This window comes from Xiphophorus maculatus, chromosome 7, assembly GCF_002775205.1.
Source record: "Xiphophorus maculatus strain JP 163 A chromosome 7, X_maculatus-5.0-male, whole genome shotgun sequence".
In the NCBI taxonomy this organism is placed as follows: Eukaryota; Metazoa; Chordata; class Actinopteri; order Cyprinodontiformes; family Poeciliidae; genus Xiphophorus; species Xiphophorus maculatus.
The window spans coordinates 5,514,835-5,534,512 of NC_036449.1; the positions used below are offsets into that span (position 1 = coordinate 5,514,835).

Genomic DNA, 19,678 nt, shown 5'->3' on the forward strand with positions numbered 1-19,678 from the left:
TTAGGCCTAAACGAACACGGCCTTTATATTTATTGCACACAATTATAGACAATGAAATTTCACCTGCTCAGTTTTGCCTATTTTGAGCTCCTTTCATGATGACCTGTTTTAGGTCTCTGTACCTTTAATGCTAATAAGCTGCAGTTGGTCACTCTGCCTAATATACCTTATTTTTGAGAACTACTGCCTTTTCTTTTCTTTTTTTCTTTTTTTGTGGGCTCTAATGTCCCTTTTTTCAAAGTAGGCTGACAGGAAAGGGGGGAGGAGAGGGGGGAGACATGCGGTAAATGTCGTCGGGTCCGGGAGTCGAACCCGCGACAGCCGCGTCGAGGCTACGTTTTTGCCTGAATGTGGGTCGCGCTAACCCCTCCGCCACCACGGCACGCCCCTGCCAGTTTCTTTACAATATTTTAGGTGCCTTCCTGTGCGAGTCCACTCGATTAGAATCTTTCTTCACACCACAGTCTGGACTTTATCTTATTTACTTGGATTCCTTCGATTTAAAACTTTAACAGAGTGCACGCCAGGAGGCAGATGTGGGAAGATGGCTGTTTTTTATATACATGTTTTGATTGTGGGTTTGTGTTGCATGTGTTTTTTGGAGGGGGTTGTCCCCAACACAAATGTCAGCATTCAATGAAGTTCCACGAATGATCAAGGCTTCCTAAAACACTTGAAAGCTGAATGAGTATATTCTCACCAGTCTGATGGTTGAATAACCTAAGTAACAGGTTAAAAGCAAAACATACTTAATGTTGAGCTCACTTGTCTAATTATTTAGTACTTTTGCAGCAAAAGTTCCTGAATTAAAAATATTGACATATGGTTTTTACTTACAATGCAGGTAACTAGAACCCTGCAATTAACTCGATTAAAAAGTGCAGACAATATTTAAGCATGTCTTTTCAGGCCTGGTGGCGAAGGAAATAAAGGTGAGCCAAAATGCGAACTGCAGCGTGGCATAACGTATATTCATTTTAGAGACTTGACCAAATAACAGACATAAGATGTGCAAGAATCCTGCAAAAGCCATGACTCTAACTAAAATACTACGCTGGACAAGGGGAGGGAAGAACTGATCAGGAGACTCAGGTGAAAAACATGAGCTACATTAACAGGAAGGAGATTGAGCTGATACATGCAAGCAAGAAATAAAACCTTTATCTGGAAGATAACTGAACCTATTGAACGACAACAAACCAAAACACTGACATGGTGACGTGGGTTATTTTATCTAGTAAACTTAAAGGATTGCTTCGTCTTAAATGTAATTTAATATGATCTATGGTCCACTACTAGTCGCACCTCTAATTGAGATTGTGTACATTTTTAATTCATGACCAACACTGGCTGATCATCTCACAGACTATTGGAAATTACAAACAGAAGAACAGGTTTTAGAGTAAGGAGGCAGAAATAACTAAATAAAAATAGTTTGGGAAATTTTATTCTGTAAAGGATAATACAAAAAACATTTACAAATCAATACATTGTACACATGGGCTAATTTAGTGATTTTATTTATAATCTTTAGCCGTTGCACACTTATAATATTGACATGCATCAGATACATAGACACAATGACACCAGTAAAACTTTAAACGACATTAGATAAAACATATTTTGCATATCAGAAGTATTGACTGCCTGCCTATAATCACTGCTGATTTTTACTCAAGACAACTTTTGCCTGCCAGAACAACCGCTTCAGATGTTTGTAAATTTCCTTCATTTTGAACCCGTATATAAACGGATTAAACAAAGGGTGATACAGAACAATTTGCAGCGTCATGATTAAACGCGCCGTTTTTGAAAAGTCCGATTCCATGCGCACAATGCATATGTCGTATACGCTCAACAAAGTCAGGCCGAACAACACCAACAAGTGGGGCAGGCAGGTCTCGGCCGCTTTCCTCCTGACCTCTTTGCTGCTTCTGTAAGAAATGATCAGGATCTTTGTGTAGGAGAACAGGATGAAAAGTATAGGAAGTATTACAATATCTAGAATGGCAAACACACCGAATATAGCGAGAGATCTCGGCATCACGCACTGAAGCGTGTAGACTGCGTTGTTACAAAATATCCCTCTGATGTTAAAGCTACAGAGTTTAACTTTGGTGCTGCTGAGCATTATTAGTGGAATTGATGCGTGACAAGCAGGAACAAACCAGGAGAAAACCAGGAAAACGGTGACCGTGGTGTTTGTCATAATTGTTGGATAAAGCAGAGGCTTGCATATAGATACGTACCGATCATAAGACATGACCGCTAACAGAAAGAACTCTGCCGGACCCACGAAGTAAAAGAAATAAAACTGAAGGAGGCAGGCTTCGTAGGTTATTCTCTGCTTTTCGGACAAGAGGTCAATCAAAAGCTTCGGGTAAGTGGTGCTACTGTAAAAGACACAATTCACCAGCAAAGCAGCAATGAAGACATACATTGGTTCATGGAGGTTTTTGTTAGCCCAGATGAGGTACACGATAGTCAAATTACTGCATATGATTAGGATGTAGGCAGAGAACATCAGAAAAAAGTAAGCATATTTGTATTTGCTCATTTCCACATACCCATCCAGAAAAATGTAGGTAGCATTCATTTCATTGTTCATGGTAGTGCACTCTGAGTCGGCTGCTTGAAATGAAGCACACTGAGCCTGTGATAAAATTTTATATGGTTGCTTCAGCATGTTATAAACCTCTAGACAGCTCGTCTCTGGAGGTCCAGTTCATCAGTCAACAACATCGTCCATCAGGCCCAACAGATTTACTTTCACAAGCGGAGAATTGCGGCTTTTGCTACTTGATTTGTACATATAAAACTTTATTTAAAAAAATTGTTGGGTTTATTTGAAATGTAATGGACACAAATAAAATAGAAAAAAGGAAAAGGTTTAAAAAGAAAGGAGATAAGAGTAGGGAAGAGAAATAAGCATAGAGAAAGTCAAGACCCTTGAACTCTGACCTGCGGAAAGAGAAAAAACCCAAGAAACCACAACAACATATGCACATATAATACTAATAACTGACATCATTGGAAAGTACAAGCTGATACAAGATGTATTTAGTGGCAATAGTAAGAATGCATCTGACAAACACCTGAATCTGAACACCACCCAGGACGAGACGCCGATCCCGACCCCATCTGGAGACGGGCCAGAAAGAGTCCAGACAGAAACAGTCCCAACAATCTAAACTCTGGATCTCACCTCTTCACACAAGTCCCAACATGGGTTCCTCCACAGTGCCACTCCAAACTCGCACACAAGCATTGAACACCAAACACAAACATTACCAATAAACGTTTCTATGATTCTGTTCGGCTTTAGGATAAGGAGAAACCCCACAACTTATGGAAAAGTCTTTTGGGGTCTTTTCATACCTCTGTTCTCTGTTAGGAGTTGGGGGTTAGAGGAGGAGGAGCAAGCCATGTGGCTTCAGGCTTTGTGGGGACTCCGGTTCTCCCAGGATTATTTGGACTTTTGGATCACGAGTCCTGACTGCGAAGGCCAACCCTTCATTGGCCAAAGTGGCCCCGGGGTTCCGGCTGGCTGTTCCTGGCGTGTGGCAGTGATCGGGAGCGTGGTTTCATTTTGGACCTGGTGTGCCATTTACGGTGGATGTGTTGTGTGTAGGCGCCTGTACGTTGGGGTTTACTCCGGTGAACGAGAGGGTAGCCTCCCTCCGCCTACGGGTGGGGGGACGGGTCCTGACTGTAGTTTGTGCTTACAGGCCGAACGACAGTTCAGATTACCCACCCTTCTTGGAGTCCTTAGAGGGGGTACTGGAGAGTGCTCCTCCTGGGGACTCCCTTGTTCTGCTGGGGGACTTCAACGCTCACGTGGGCAATGACAGTGAGACCTGGAGGGGCGTGGTTGGGAGGAACGCCCCCCCGATCTGAACTCGAATGGTGTTCTGTTGTTGGACTTCTGTGCTCGTCATGGATTGTCCATATCGAACACCATGTTCAGGCATAAGGGTGTTCATATGTGCACTTGGCACCAGGACACCCTAGGCCGCAGTTCGATGATTGATTTTGTCGTCGTTTCATCGGATCTGCGGCCGTATGTCTTGGACACTCGGGTGAAGAGAGGTGCGGAGCTGTCCACTGACCACTACCTGGTGGTGAGTTGGCTCCGGTGGTGGGGGCGAAAGCCGGTCAGACCTGGCAGGCCCAAACGTGTTGTGAGGGTCTGCTGGGAACGTCTGGCGGAATCCCCTGTGAGACGGAGCTTTAACTCCCATCTCCGGCAAAACTTCGAACACGTCCCGGGGGAGGCGGGGGACATGGAGTCTGAGTGGACCGTGTTCCGTGCCTCCATTGTCGAGGCGGCCGGTCGGAGCTGTGGCCACAAGGTTGTCGGTGCCTGTCGCGGCGGCAACCCTCGTACCCGTTGGTGGACACCTTCGGTGAGGGATGCCGTCAGGCTGAAGAAAGAGTCCTACCAGGCCTTTTTGGCCTGTGGGACTCCAGAAGCAGCTGATGGGTACCGGCAGGCAAAGCGGCATGCGGCTCGGGTGGTTGCTGAGGCAAAAACTTGGGCGTGGGAGGAGTTTGGAGAGGCCATGGAGAAAGACTTCCGTACGGCTTCGAAGCGATTCTGGTCCGCCATCCGGCGTCTCAGGGGGGGGAAGCAGTATGGCACCAACACTGTTTATAGTGGGGATGGTGTGCTGTGGACCTCTACTCGGGACGTTGTGGGCCGGTGGGCAGAGTACTTCGAAGACCTCCTCAATCCCACCAACATGCCTTCTATTGAAGAAGCTGAGCCTGGGGACTCTGGGTTGGGCTCCAATCTCTGGGGACGAGGTCGCCGAGGTGGTTGAGAAGCTCCTCGGTGGCAAGGCTCCGGGGGTGGATGAGATCCGCCCGGAGTTCCTTAAGGCTCTGGATGTTGTAGGGTTGTGTTGGCTGACGCGACTCTGCAATATCGCATTGACATCGGGGGCAGTTCCCCTGGACTGGCAGACCGGGGTGGTGGTCCTCCTGTTCAAAAAGGGGGACCTGAGGGTGTGCTCCAATTATAGAGGGGTCACACTCTTAAGCCTCCCTGGCAAGGTCTATTCAGGGGTCCTGGAGAGGAGGGTCCGTCGGATAGTCGAACCTCGGATCCAGGAAGAGCAGTGTGGTTTTCGTCCTGGTCTTGGAACACTGGACCAGCTCTACACCCTCGGCAGGGTCCTGGAGGGTGCATGGGAGTTCGCCCAACCAGTCTACATGTGTTTTGCGGACTTGGAGAAGGCGTTCGACCGTGTCCCTCGGGGAACCCTGTGGGGGGTTCTCTGGGAGTATGGGGTACCAGGCCCTTTGATACGGGCTGTCAGGTCCCTGTATGACCGGTGTCAGAGTCTGGTCTGCATTGCCGGCAGTAAGTCGGGCTCGTTTCCGGTGAGAGTTGGACTCCGCCAGGGCTGCCCTTTGTCACCGATTCTGTTCATTACTTTCATGGACAGAATTTCTAGGCGCAGCCAAGGTGTTGAGGGGATCCGATTTGGTGGCCTTAGGATCTCGTCTCTGCTTTTTGCAGACGATGTGGTCCTACTGGCCTCATCAGGTCATGATCTGCAGCTCTCGCTGGAGCGGTTTGCAGCCGAGTGTGAAGCGGCCAGGATGGGGATCAGTGCCTCCAAATCCGAGGCCATGGTCTTGAGCCGGAAAAGAGTAGAGTACCTTCTCCGGATCAAGGGGGTGTCCTGCCCCAGGTGGAGGAGTTCAAGTATCTCGGGATCTTGTTCACGAATGAGGGAAGAAGGGAGCGGGAGATCGACAGGCGGATTGGCGCAGCGTCTGCTGTCAAGCGGGCGCTGTACCAGTCCGTCGTGGTGAAGAGAGAGCTGAGCCAAAAAGCGAAGCTCTCGATTTACCGGTCGATCTACGTTCCCACCCTCATCTATGGTCATGAGCTTTGGGTCATGACCGAAAGAACGAGATCGCGGATACAAGCGGCCGAAATGGGTTTTCTCCGTAGGGTGGCTGGGCTCTCCCTTAGAGATAGGGTGAGAAGCTCAGTCATCCGGGAGGGACTAGGAGTAGAGCCGCTGCTCCTTCACATCGAGAGGAGCCAGTTGAGGTGGCTCGGGCATCTGGTCAGGATGCCTCCTGGACGCCTCCCTGGTGAGGTGTTCCGGGCACGTCCCACCGGGAAGAGGCCCCGGGGAAAACCCAGGACACACTTGAGGGACTATGTCTCTCGGCTGGCCTGGGAACGCCTCGGGATTCCCCCGGAAGAGCTAGAAGAAGTGGCCGGGGAGAGGGAAGTCTGGGCCTCCCTTGTGAAGCTGCTACCCCCGCGACCTGACCTCGGATAAGCGGAAGAAGATGGATGGTGTTGTGTGTAGATAGTGAGCTGCCAGCATGCTTGGATGCCATTTTTTATAAGACACAATAAAATACCTGGCATTATTTAGTCTATCAGAACCAGAACCTCGAGGTTCTCCGTTGCTGAGTGTTGCTGCAAATCAGCGGAGAAATGACCGCAGCTGTTGCGCTCCAGACCGTAATACGGAGAATCTCCCCACTGGACAAGAACCGAACCGAATCACACATTAACCTGTTATAGAGAGCAACTTGCCACTGGAAAGTGTCGTAAGATGCCCTTTGTGCAGCTCGGGTAACTGTTGTGCTGTTCGTGGCTGTACTCTAATAATCAGACCAAGTTTAGTTTGTGGCTGCAGCAGCAAGTGTGTTTTGAACGTGCTCCCAAAACAAAAGCGGTAGTTTTCATTGCCTACCGACAGATAAGCAAACAAAAAGAATTTGGCTAAAAATTCTAAACTTGAAGAGAGAACCCAAAATGCTTTATCTGTGCTTCATTTCATTGTGTGGACAGAAAGCAACAGAAGAAAACCCGCATCTGTGTCCAAAGCAACTGAGTCAGTGAAGTAACTACATATGCTAGTGCGGGTAGCTACATATGCTAGTGCAACTTGAAGAAATGCGGCCATTTCTTCAAGTTGGCATCCCTCTCCGCATTAGCTGTAGGTAGCGGTAAAACAATATTGCCACATAATAAGGTGTAATAGCTGGTGTTCCAACATATTTCATAGCCTGAAACCTCTGTGGAAAGCTGGTTAGCGAGTTGCTAACATGTGAACAAATGGCGGTTCTGGTTTGTGGTGGAAGTCGTGCCCACAAATCACACAATTTGGGAGCTTTGAATAAGGTGGATATAGCTGTAAGTTAAAAACACAAAGCACATAAAGAAATTATAACAGATAGGCTAGTAGATGTAAACTGTCAGCGCCGTTAAATGTCTACACTTAGCAGAAAATTTGATGTTTGTTTTATGACAAATTAAAAAATGATTGTGATTAATGGAAGCCGACTTTACTGTAAAAGTAATGCGTATGCACTTTGAGCCACCACTCCTCACACTTCCCTTAAACTTGTCAGAAGTTGCTGCCATGCCAACATGTCTTCAAGGAATAGTGTCTGAAATCCACGGTGGATAAATAAGTCTCTTTAAAAGGTCGCCGTGTCTCAAACAGTTTACCAACAAAGAAGACGTCTCTTCTCCCACACACCGCTTTAAAACTATTAGTCTCTCACTTTTTCATTTCTGTTTTCGTAACTACGTTGCCTACTGCAATGAATGTCACTTACATCACACTTGACGGTCACTTAGAGATTGAAAAATACAGATATGTCTATTTTGTCTTCATGTTTACAAGTTATGTTTTGATCCTGTCCAGCAATTCCACAGTGTTTTGCCTGATTGTGATCCACAGAAACCTCCATGAGCCCATGTATGTTTTCATTGCTGCTCTGCTGATGAACTCCATGCTTTTCAGCACCGTGGTCTACCCGAAGCTTTTGATCGACTTTATATCTGAAAAACAGATCATAACGTATGAAGCTTGTATCTTTCAGGGTTTTTTATTCTATTCATTAAGCGGCTCTGAATTTTTACTGTTGGCTGCCATGTCTTATGACAGATATGTGTCTATATGTAAACCTCTGCAATATCCAACCATTATGAGAAAAAGAAAAGTGACTGTTCTCCTCGTTTTATCTTGGCTCGTGCCTGCCTGCCATGTGGCTGTGCCGGCCGTTGAATTTGCAAACTTAAATCTCTGCAGCTTTACTTTGAAAGTCATTTTTTGCAACAATTCAGTGAATTATCTTTTCTGTGTGGCTTCAAGAGCGATAGTGATCTACGGCTTAGTGGTTCTATTCAACATCAGCCTTCTTCCGATGTTTTTCATCCTCTTCACTTACACAATGATACTGATAGTGGCCTGTAGGAGCGGTGGAGATGTGAAGAAAAAAGCAGCACAGACGTGTTTACCTCACCTGCTGGTTTTAATCAACTACTCCTGTTTGCTCACTTGTGACATGATTATTGTTAGGTTACAATCTGATATTTCAACAACTGTACGTTTCATAATGACATTGCAGATAATAATGTATAATCCTCTTTTTAATCCAGTCATATATGGACTGAAAGTGGGAGAAATTTATAAACACCTGAAGCGGTTGCTCTGTCACACCAGAGGAAAGTGACAGCTTGTTTAAGCTTCGGTCGTTTTTGTCTTTTTTCTGTCCCTGGAAAGAATTATTTTTGAAAACTTTTTAATTATTAGAGGTAAACGTGGAATTTGGTCAGTTTTGTGTGTTTCTCACATTCATTTACCTTATCTACAATAATGATAGTCTTAACTAGTTTTCCTCAGGTTTGTTTTAAAGCCTGTGTAATTTAAGACAGGATGTACTACTGTTATTATTTATTATATTTTCTTTTTATAATAAATGGTTATTCTGTGAAGCTAAAGAAGGTCCTTGTGCCTATGTGTTTTTAAAAAAATATACATTTCAAAATGCTGCGCAAATCTTCGTTAATAAAGCTTGTCACTGAGGTGATCTTATTTATCAATGTTTTATGAAATGTTTAGTTGTATATTTACTGCCAAAACTAAATATTAAACATTTTGTATTTATCCAGCTCTGGAAAACATGAAGAGCCCACTGCACTGAACCCCATTGAAAACCTCCTGGTTCTTCCACCAAATATTGATTTCTGAGTTAAAACATTAATGTTGTTTTTTTCTATATGAATATGAACTTGTTTTCTTTAAATTATTTGAGGTCTGAAATCACTGCATCTTTGTCTTTATTTTGACCATTTCTCATTTTCTGCCAATAAACTAAATATTTGTTTGGAATTTCAGAGGAATGTTGTCAGTAGTTCATAGAGTAAAAAACAATGTTCATTTTACTCAAACATAATCTTATAAAAAGTAAAATCAGAGAAACTGATCATTTTAAGTGGCCTCTTATTTTTACCAAACAACATTCATGTTACTTTGTTTTAAAATGATTATTTTAACTGTAAATACATTTTTAATGAGAGTTTGTTTTTAGAGCAGTACACAGTAAACTAGTTTGTGCATAAATGTAAAATGGAGGTTACCGTATTTTCTGCACTATAAGGCCTTCAATTTTCTCAAAAGCCGACAGTGCGCCTTATAATCCAGTGCGCCTTATATATGGACCAATATTGAGCCACACCAGGTCTCACGACTACGGTCAGCAGCCGCCGACTTCATTTTCCCCCGTAGAAGAAGAAGCGCGCGGTGCATGCTGGGTTTTGTGTAAAGACCCCAAAATGGCTCCTATTAAGAGACACGCTTACGATGCAGAGTTTAAGCTCAAGGCGATCAGTCATGCAGTAGAACACGGGAACAGAGCAGCAGCCAGAGAATTTAACATGAACCAATCAATGGTGCAGAAGTGGATATATTGTGATTTAACTAACGTTTGATTTACCGTAACAGTATCAGACTGTTTTTTACGTGTTTATTGAATCGAGGAAAAGTTTCCCTCCACTATATGTTACACCTTGCTGTTGTTAAAAGATAAACTGTGTCACAAAAATACCACGTCACTGACTTTACCTCGGGGAAAATAATAAAACAGCTGTTTATTTATTTTAGGAATGAAGGGAGTCCTCAGAACGCTGGTTTGTATCTATTAATAAAGTTTGACTGACCTATCTGACTATTTTGTTGACCTTCCCTTTAGCGCAGTTCCATCTAATGGATGCATAACGTAACCCCAGCCTCTACTGTAGCGTCTATTCTATGCGCCTTATAGTGCGGAAAATACGTTACTGGTGTGTTTTTTTTTTACGATGTTTTCAAATTAGACTCTTAACCAGAATGAAATGCTTTTGTATTTTGTCACAGCAACAAGCATCAGTGTTGATTAATACAATATAACATCTATAGCTATCTGTGTATTTCCATCTGTTAAACATAAGTTTGAATACAAAGTGATTACCTATCCAGGGTTTCCCACAGAGTATTATAAGCCTGGCGGGCCACCAGGCTTTACTTCTGCCCCCGCCAGGATAAGATTTCTTATTTATTTAAGTTTTTTTTAAATGTTTGCACTTTTTAAGACTTTTTAGTTGGTGTTCAGGTATTAATCTAACAATCTGTCATGTAACACATAATTATCAAGTGATATTTTCAAATTTTCTGTCAACTTTAAACATTTTTTAACTCAAAAACACGACGGGCCGCTGGATGAATGACTGACCCAAGCACCAGACCTGGCCAGTTTTCTGGGGGAAAACTTGCTACTAAAGCCACTGTCATGAACAATAATTAATTTTGCACAAAATGCTGAACTCTTAACATAATAAACTGATTTTTGCTCACTGAACGTGTGAATTTATGACTTAAATCCATTATTTTCTACCTCTTTTATGTTACTTGTTGGCATCTTATTGTTGTGCATTCAAAGACAAAACTTTAAATTTACAAAATATACAAGAAAATGTCAAATTGAATAGTAATAAACCTGTAACCCCCCAAATCCAGATCAAAATTAAACAGTTTCAAACCAAACTTTAATGGCATTTAAAGGTTTTCCTATGTTTACTCCTTATTAAAGTGCACAAATCTGCGTACGGATCACAAACGTTGCTGTAAAAGTATAATGGATGCACAATGAGCCGTACCGACTCACTCGTCGCTTCAACTTAAAGCTTGTTACCATGCCAACATCTCTTCAAGGACTAGTCTCTGAAGTCCATGGTGGCCAGTAAAGCTCTTTAAAGAGTCCTTCGATATCAACCAGTCAACAGTCTGACTTTTTTTCAGACTCTCTGCTGCATTCGACTACTTTCCTCATGTGCAGCACTTTGAAACTATTAGTCTCTCACTTTTTCATTTCTGTTTTCGTAACTACGTTGCCTACTGCAATGAATGTCACTTACATCACTCTTGACGGTCACTTAGAGATTGAAAAATACAGATATGTCTATTTTGTCTTCATGTTTACAAGTTATGTTTTGATCCTGTCCAGCAATTCCACAGTGTTTTGCCTGATTGTGATCCACAGAAACCTCCATGAGCCCATGTATGTTTTCATTGCTGCTCTGCTGATGAACTCCATGCTTTTCAGCACCGTGGTCTACCCGAAGCTTTTGATCGACTTTATATCTGAAAAACAGATCATAGCTTATGAAGCTTGTGTCTTTCAGGGTTTTTTATTCTATTCATTAAGCGGCTCTGAATTTTTACTGCTGGCTGCCATGTCTTATGACAGATATGTGTCCATATGTAAACCTCTGCAATATCCAACCATTATGAGAAAAAGAAAAGTGACTGTTCTCCTCGTTTTATCTTGGTTCGTGCCTGCCGGCCATTTTGTTGTGCCGGCCGTTGAATTTGCAAACTTAAAACTCTGTAGCTTTACTTTGAAAGGCATTTACTGCAACAATTCAGTGAATTATAACTTCTGTGTGACTTCAAGAGCGCTTTATATTTATGGCCTTGTGATGCTGTTCGATCTCAGCCTTCTTCCGATGTTTTTCATCCTCTTCTCTTACACAATGATACTGATAGTGGCCTGTAGGAGCGGTGGGGATGTGAAGAAAAAAGCTGCACAGACGTGTTTACCTCACCTGCTGGTTTTAATCAACTACTCCTGTTTGCTCACTTGTGACATGATTATTGTTAGGTTACAATCTGATATTTCAACAACTGTACGTTTCATAATGACATTGCAGATAATAATGTATAATCCTCTTTTTAATCCAGTCATATATGGACTGAAAGTGGGAGAAATTTATAAACACCTGAAGCGGTTGCTCTGTCACACCAGAGGAAAGTGACAGCTTGTTTAAGCTTCGGTCGTTTTTGTCTTTTTTCTGTCCCTGGAAAGAATTATTTTTGAAAACATTTTAATTATTAGAGGTAAACGTGGAATTTGATCAGTTTTGTGTGTTTCTCACATTCATTTACCTTATCTACAATAATGATAGTCTTAACTAGTTTTCCTCAGGTTTGTTTTAAAGCCTGTGTAATTTAAGACAGGATGTACTACTGTTAATATTAATTATATTTTCTTTTTATAACAAATGGTTATTCTGTGAAGCTAAAGAAGGTCCTTGTGCCTATGTGTGTTTAAAAAAAAATACATTCAAAATGCTGCGCAAATCTTCGTTAATAAAGCTTGTCACTGACGTGATCTTATTTATCAATATTTTATGAAATGTTTAGTTGTATATTTACTGCCAAAACTAAATATTAAACATTTTGTATTTATCCAGCTCTGGAAAACATGAAGAGCCCACTGCACTGACCCCCATTGAAAACCTCCTGGTTCTTCCACCAAATATTGATTTCTGAGTTAAAACATTAATGTTGTTTTTTTCTATATGAATATGAACTTATTTTCTTTAAATTATTTGAGGTCTGAAATCACTGCATCTTTGTCTTTATTTTGACCATTTCTCATTTTCTGCCAATAAACTAAATATTTGTTTGGAATTTCAGAGAAATGTTGTCAGTAGTTCATAGAGTAAAAAACAATGTTCATTTTACTCAAACATAATCTTATAAAAAGTAAAACCAGAGAAACTGATCATCTTAAGTGGCCTCTTATTTTAACCAAACAACATTCATGTTACTTTGTTTTAAAATGATTATTTTAACTGTAAATACATTTTTAATGAGAGTTTGTTATTAGAACAGTACACAGTAAACTAGTTTGTGCATAAATGTAAAATGGAAATTACCGTATTTTCCGCACTATAAGGCCTTCAATTTTCTCAAGAGCCTAAAAACCTTCAATTTTCTCAAAAGCCAACAGTGCCCCTTATATATGGACCAATATTGAGCCACACCAAGTCTCACAACTACGGTAAGCAGCCGCCGACTTCATTTTCCCCCGTAGAAGAAGAAGCGCACGGTGCATGCTGGGTTTTGTGTAAAGACCCCAAAATGGCTCCTATTAAGAGACACGCTTACGACGCAGAGTTTAAGCTCAAGGCGATCAGTCACACAGTAGAACATGGGAACAGAGCAGCAGTCAGAGAATTTAACATGAACCAATCAATGGTGTGGAAGTGGATATATATTGTGATTTAACTAACGTTTGATTTACCGTAACAGTATCAGACTGTTTTTTACGTGTTTACTGAATCGAGGAAAAGTTCCCCTCCACTATATGTTACACCTTGCTGCTGTTAAAAGATAAACTGTGTCACGAAAATACCACATCACTGACTTTACCTCGGGAAAATAATAAAACAGCTGTTTATTTATTTTAGGAATGAACGGAGTTTTCAGAACGCTGGTTTGTAATTTATTAATAAAGTTTGACTGAAATATCTGACTATTTTGTTGACATTCCCTTTAGCGCAGCTTCATCTAATGGATGCACAACGTAACCCCAGCCTCTACTGTAGGTCTATTCTATGCGCCTTATAATGCAGAAAATACGGTACTGGTGTGTTTTTTTTTTACGATGTTTTCAAATTAGACTCTTAACCAGAATGAAATGCTTTTGTATTTTGTCACAGCAACAAGCATCAGTGTTGATTAATACAATATAACATCTATAGCTATCTGTGTATTTCCATCTGTTAAACATAAGTTTGAATACAAAGTGATTACCTATCCAGGGTTTCCCCCAGAGTATTATAAGCCTGGCGGGCCACCAGGCTTTACTTCTGCCCCCGCCAGGATAAGATTTCTTATTTATTTGAGTTTTTTTTTAAATGTTTGTATTTTTTAAGACTTTATAGTTGGTGTTCAAGTATTAATCTAACAATCTTTCGTGTAACACATAATTATCAAGTGATATTTTCAAATTTCCTGTCAACTTGAAACATTTTTTAACTCAAAAACACGACGGGCCGCTGGATGAATGACTGACCCAAGCACCAGACTTGGCCAGTTTTCTGGAGGAAAACTTGCTACTAATGCCACTGTCATGAACAATAATTAATTTTGCACAAAATGCAGAACTCTTAACATAATAAATTGATTTTTTCTCACTGAACGTGTGAATTTATGACTTAAATCCATTATTTTACACCTCTTTTATGTTACATGTTGGCATCTTATATATATAAAGGTTTTCCTATGTTTACTCCTTATTAAAGTGCACAAATCTGCGTACGGATCACAAACGTTGCTGTAAAAGTATAATGGATGCACAATGAGCCGTACCGACTCACTCGTCGCTTCAACTTAAAGCTTGTTACCATGCCAACATCTCTTCAAGGACTAGTCTCTGAAGTCCATGGTGGCCAGAAAAGCTCTTTAAAGAGTCCTTCGATATCAAACAGTCAACAGTCTGACTTTTTTTCAGACTCTCTGCTGCATTCGACTACTTTCCTCATGTGCAGCACTTTGAAACTATTAGTCTGTCTCACTTTTTCTTTTCTGTTTTCGTAACTACGTTGCCTACTGCAATGAATGTCACTTACATCACTCTTGACGGTCACTTAGAGATTGAAAAATACAGATATGTCTATTTTGTCTTCATGTTTACAAGTTATGTTTTGATCCTGTCCAGCAATTCCACAGTGTTTTGCCTGATTGTGATCCACAGAAACCTCCATGAGCCCATGTATGTTTTCATTGCTGCTCTGCTGATGAACTCCATGCTTTTCAGCACCGTGGTCTACCCGAAGCTTTTGATCGACTTTATATCTGAAAAACAGATCATAACTTATGAAACATGTCTCTTTCAGATGTATTTGTTCTATTCAATAAGTGGTTCTGAATTTTTACTGTTGGCTGCCATGGCTTATGACAGATATGTGTCCATATGTAAACCTCTACAATATCCAACCATTATGAGAAAAAGAAAAGTGACTGTTCTCCTCGTTTTATCTTGGCTCGTGCCTGCCTGCCATCTTGCTGTGCCGGCCGTTGAATTTGCCCAGTTAAAACTCTGCAGCTTTACTTTGAAAGGTATTTTTTGCAACAGCTCAGTGAGTTATAACTTCTGTGTGACTTCAAGAGCGCTTTATATTTATGGCCTTGTGATGCTGTTCAATTTCAGCATTCTTCCAATGGTTTTCATACTGTTCACTTACACAGTGATCATCATAGTGGCCTGTAGGAGCGGTGGGGATGTGAGGAAAAAAGCAGCACAGACATGTTTACCTCACCTGCTGGTTTTATTAAACTATTCCTGTTTGCTCACTTACGACGTGATTATTGTCAGGCTGAAGTCTGAGATTTCAAAGACTGTGAGTTTTGTGATGACGCTGCAAATAATAATGTACAGTCCTCTTTTTAACCCAGTCGTATATGGACTGAAAATGAAAGAAATTTACAAACACCTGAAGCGGTTGCTCTGTCACGCCAGAGGAAAATAATAGCGGCTTTAAGCTTTCATCGTTTTTGCCTTTAGTTTTGACTCCTACACTGTCTAACTGATCATTTCTGTCTTTTTAAAATCTGTGGGTAACGTTTACTGTCAAAGAGTACCAGTGTCTCTCTGATTCATCGGAAAGCTTCTTATGTTCCTGCTAGTCGTTCTCTCTCTAGTTTTATTTCAAAGCCGGAGACAAAACGTGGCACCATGAAGACGACATCTGTAGCAGCTCAAATGGACGTTCTAGCTGAGGAAAAGATACTTTCATTGTTTCACATTTTACATTGTGAAGAAATACATTTCAAAATGTGGAGAATTTTTTCATTATTAATGCCTTTAAGAGCACCATGTTAATCACCGCTATGTCTCAAACTGATATTTTAGATTCTTTATGGCTTTAATTGACACTGATGATAATAATGAGTCTTTGTAATAAAATCATATATAGTATAAAAATGAGTGACATGATTTCTCTTCTATGAAGGTTGAAAAATAACGTTCAGCCTCTTGTGCTTTTGCTGTTTTGTCTTTTATCTTAAATACATTTTTAAAACTTTTCAAATATTTTAATTAAGGCCCATCATTGTTTAGATTTTATCTTAGAATATTTTACAAAAGGTACTGTTTAATATTTGTTTCCAAAACAAAACTACTACTAGAAGATGTGTTCTTCTCATTGTGACAAAAATATTTGCTGCACATATTAACGGCTTTGTTGAAAGCGTGCTGCCTAATTTTATTGTAAAAGAGCTTTTCTTTTCTTAACAATAAAACATCTCACAAAATTTGTCATGTTCCCTGAACTTTTTCACATTTTGAATGGACTCAGACCAACACAAGGCCTGCGTCGGTCATCAGGAGTGTTTTCAGGCTGAAATCTATCAGAGGGGGGAAAGTCTTTCTCTTTATTTTTGAGGTATAATAACATATTTTATAGAAAGTAATGATGTATGTAAGATATGACTGTATTGCAATTAAAATACTGACATCTTGGTTAAAGCTGCAGTAAGTAACCCTCATAAAAAAAATGCTTTTTGCAATTTGTATTCTCAAGATTTTCTTCCATCCAGCTGAAACAATCTTCTCCATTAAAACGATAAACAATCCACTCAACTGCATATAGGCACACTCACTGCAGAAAGCTCCACCATGTTGACATTATTTTTTTTTATTTTCTGCAGAACAGCTAATCAATCCAGTAAAATAATGGGAGAAACTACTTGTAATCTGAGTTTAACTGTTTGGACGTCACTGATTGCACTCACTATATTTGAAAGAATGATCAAAGGAGAAATGTACAGGGAGCATCCACTGTAAAATTGCCCAGAATAAGATTCTTTTTTTTTTACAAAAATTACATTACATTTCAATCATCCGATATTTTATATTGAGTTGTAGTGTATTGTTGTTGTGAAGAAGTTTAATTTAACATGATACTATGTGCTGTGAGACCTACACCATCTAGACTAGCTCCTTCAGACTAGCCAGCAGCAATTAGCAAACACCTGACAGAACTGAGCATCTGCTGAGCTCATTATAGGAGCTACTTCTCAGTGCTACACTGGTAAAATGTTTTTAAAGGGATAATAGAGGAGACACAAGCTCAATCTCAAGGCATTAAATTACATAGTTAAATTTCTTTTAAGTCATTTTTCATATATATCACATTTTTCTGATAATTGAAGGTAACATATCTACTTGATTGTACTATAAAATGGCACTTTGTGCCTGGAAAACAAGTAAAACTGCCCCTTAAAGAAGAAATGAATAAAAGCTGTTTAAGTCTTTTGATGCTTTCTTCACGTCTGATCAGAAAGCAGCAGGTCAAACAAGCCAGATTCTGCAGCATCCACCAACATATAACCACTGCACTTGTTTTTATTGTTTAGTTTTTGATAAAAACTGATTTATTTTTCCCTCATATTTACAGTTTCACTGGAATCCCAAATGGATTTAAGTTGGGTAGAGATATGTAGTAAGCATGTGTTAGTGTGGTTGCATATGAGACTCAGCATGAAGGAATATTAACCCTTTAGGTATAAACAGCACAACAGCAACTGCTACTTTGTGAAATATCATTTTTTACTGCGTGAAACAATTTCACAGACCTGAATCATTGTTCCTCAGTAATACGTTTTCACACTTCTACACACCTGGAGTTGTTGGCGTGCCAACAGCTCCACTTGGAATAGACTGAAGTCCATAGTGGTTAAAGGAGCGACTTTAAATAGGTGATCTTACTCTGTGTCCTTTCAGAGCGTACAGGGGAACGGTGACCTGCACACGAACCAGACACCAGAAGAATTGTTTTGTTCCTCATGAGCAACACTTTTAGACATTAAACTTGTCTCATTTTCTTATTTCTGTCAGTTTTTTAATCATCTTGCTTGCTGATTGTAACATGAATGTGACATACATTAATCTCAGTGGCCATGTGGAGTTGGAAAAATATCGCTATGTTTATTTCTCCATCATGGTCATAGCTTATATTTTGATCCTGTCCAGCAACTTTACAGTCGTTTGTCTGGTTGTGATTCACAAGAGCCTCCATGAGCCCATGTATATCTTTATTGCTGCTTTGTTGATCAACTCCATTCTTTTCAGTTCTTCTATCTACCCAAAGCTTTTGATTGACTTCTTATCAGAGAAGCAGATTGTGTCTTACGAGGCTTGTCTCATTCAGGCATTTACATTTTACACTCTAAGCTGTTCAGAATACTTGCTGCTAGCAGCCATGGCTTTTGACAGATTTGTGTCAATAAGTAGACCTCTGCAATATCATATGATCATGAGAAAAAGAACAGTGAGTGTTTTCCTTGTTCTAGCTTGGTTTGTACCTGCTTGTCACATTGTTGTGCCCTTCATTGGAAATGCCAATTCCAAGCTCTGCAGCTTCACTTTGAGAGGCATTTTCTGCAACAATTCAGTGCATCATCTTTTCTGTGTGGCTTCAAGAGCTTTGCTGACGTACGGCCTAGTTGCTCTGTTCAACATTGCTGTTTTTCCCATGGTTTTCATATTGTTCACTTACACAGTTATACTGATAGTGGCCTATAGAAGCTGTGGGGATGTGAGGAAAAAAGCAGCACAGACGTGTTTACCTCACCTGATGGTGTTAATCAACTACTCCTCTTTGTTTGCTTATGACATGATTATTGTGAGACTGGAATCTGACATTTCAAAGGCTGTACGGTTTGTGATGACGATGTGTATAATAATGTGCAGTCCTCTTTTTAATCCAGTCATTTACGGACTGAAAATGAAAGAAATCTATAAACACCTGAGAAGGTTGTTCTCCCAAACGAGGGGAAAGTGACTGTTTGTTTTAAGGTTTTGTCATTTTTTGCCTTCTCTTTTTTAAGCCCTATATATTACATTGTTATACGTAAATATTACCTATCTTTGGTGTGATTCTCAGATTTGTTTAATGAGTACAGCAATGCTATTCATATCAATAAAGCTAAAGAAAGTTTGTTTATTTTATATAATGTTTTGGCCTTTCATTGTAAATACATTTTTAATTGTTCTACATATCTCAATTATTAATGCATGCCTTTGGTGGTGTTGTATATAGGAATGTCTTTGGGCTAAAATAAATGAAAAGATAAATTCTCAAAATCTCTTCTTTGTGTAGCTTATTTTAAATATAACTTCTTAAAATACGCCATGAAAAATATTACGTGGAATTGTTGACGTTTACATTTTGCGTGCTCCAGGGGGCGCCACTGCTTCCGGTGATTCAGCAGATTTGTGTTTTTTCCTGACGACGTCAGAACTTCCGCTCGATATGACTTGCGGTGATCTCGGCTTTGTTTTTTGTTTTTGAAATAGCCAAAACATATTAATTATGACTGAACCGTTCAGACCCTTCTTATAAAAAATGTATTTTCCATTTTTTTCCTCCATTTCCAGCGGTCTTTTCTCCTTCTTTGTTACCTGAGGTAAGAGGCCACACCAACATTAGCCGTTAGCTTGACTGGCTGCTCTATTCCAGCCACATAATTGGTTCATATTTTAACGAAGGATAAATGGAGGAATGTAGGAGTGTAAGAGTACA

At 40.5% G+C, this 19,678-nt stretch overlaps 5 protein-coding genes across 5 annotated transcripts; 4 read left to right on the forward strand and 1 right to left on the reverse strand.

Annotated features, from left to right (window-relative positions):
- Window positions 1-1,657: 1,657 nt before the first annotated feature.
- LOC102228006 (olfactory receptor 6N2-like) lies at window positions 1,658-2,882 on the reverse strand. The gene is made up of 2 exons (XM_005816765.2): window positions 2,869-2,882; window positions 1,658-2,609 (listed from the first exon to the last, which is right to left on the reverse strand). The coding sequence occupies exon 2, from the start codon at window positions 2,606-2,608 to the stop codon at window positions 1,658-1,660; it is 951 nt and encodes a 316-aa protein (XP_005816822.1). The 5' UTR covers window position 2,609; window positions 2,869-2,882.
- Window positions 2,883-6,587: 3,705 nt separating this feature from the next.
- LOC102220120 (olfactory receptor 11A1-like) lies at window positions 6,588-8,499 on the forward strand. The gene is made up of 2 exons (XM_014474432.2): window positions 6,588-6,607; window positions 7,485-8,499. Exons 1-2 carry the CDS (start codon window positions 6,588-6,590, stop codon window positions 8,497-8,499), a joined length of 1,035 nt encoding a protein of 344 aa, XP_014329918.2.
- Window positions 8,500-11,131: 2,632 nt separating this feature from the next.
- Window positions 11,132-12,118, forward strand: LOC111609269 (olfactory receptor 11A1-like). The gene has a single exon (XM_023336595.1). The coding sequence runs from the start codon at window positions 11,132-11,134 to the stop codon at window positions 12,116-12,118; it is 987 nt and encodes a 328-aa protein (XP_023192363.1).
- Window positions 12,119-14,444: 2,326 nt separating this feature from the next.
- On the forward strand, window positions 14,445-15,622 carry LOC102220382 (olfactory receptor 11A1-like). Its single transcript, XM_023336596.1, has 2 exons — window positions 14,445-14,458; window positions 14,605-15,622. Exons 1-2 carry the CDS (start codon window positions 14,445-14,447, stop codon window positions 15,620-15,622), a joined length of 1,032 nt encoding a protein of 343 aa, XP_023192364.1.
- Window positions 15,623-18,022: 2,400 nt separating this feature from the next.
- LOC102220645 (olfactory receptor 52E2-like) lies at window positions 18,023-18,937 on the forward strand. Its single transcript, XM_005813784.2, has one exon. The coding sequence runs from the start codon at window positions 18,023-18,025 to the stop codon at window positions 18,935-18,937; it is 915 nt and encodes a 304-aa protein (XP_005813841.2).
- The last annotated feature ends 741 nt before the right edge of the window (window positions 18,938-19,678 follow it).

What these genes read in the sequence shown, in the direction of transcription:
- LOC102228006 (XM_005816765.2), bottom strand. Translation starts at nt 2,608, where the DNA reads ATGAACAATGAAATGAATGCTACCTACATTTTTCTGGATGGGTATGTG.
- LOC102220120 (XM_014474432.2), top strand. Translation starts at nt 6,588, where the DNA reads ATGCCCTTTGTGCAGCTCGG. An exon ending in ATGCCCTTTGTGCAGCTCGG is followed by an intron (nt 6,608 to 7,484) that starts GTAACTGTTGTG and finishes TGTCTCAAACAG; the next exon opens with TTTACCAACAAAGAAGACGT.
- LOC111609269 (XM_023336595.1), top strand. Translation starts at nt 11,132, where the DNA reads ATGTGCAGCACTTTGAAACTATTAGTCTCTCACTTTTTCATTTCTGTT.
- LOC102220645 (XM_005813784.2), top strand. Translation starts at nt 18,023, where the DNA reads ATGAATGTGACATACATTAATCTCAGTGGCCATGTGGAGTTGGAAAAA.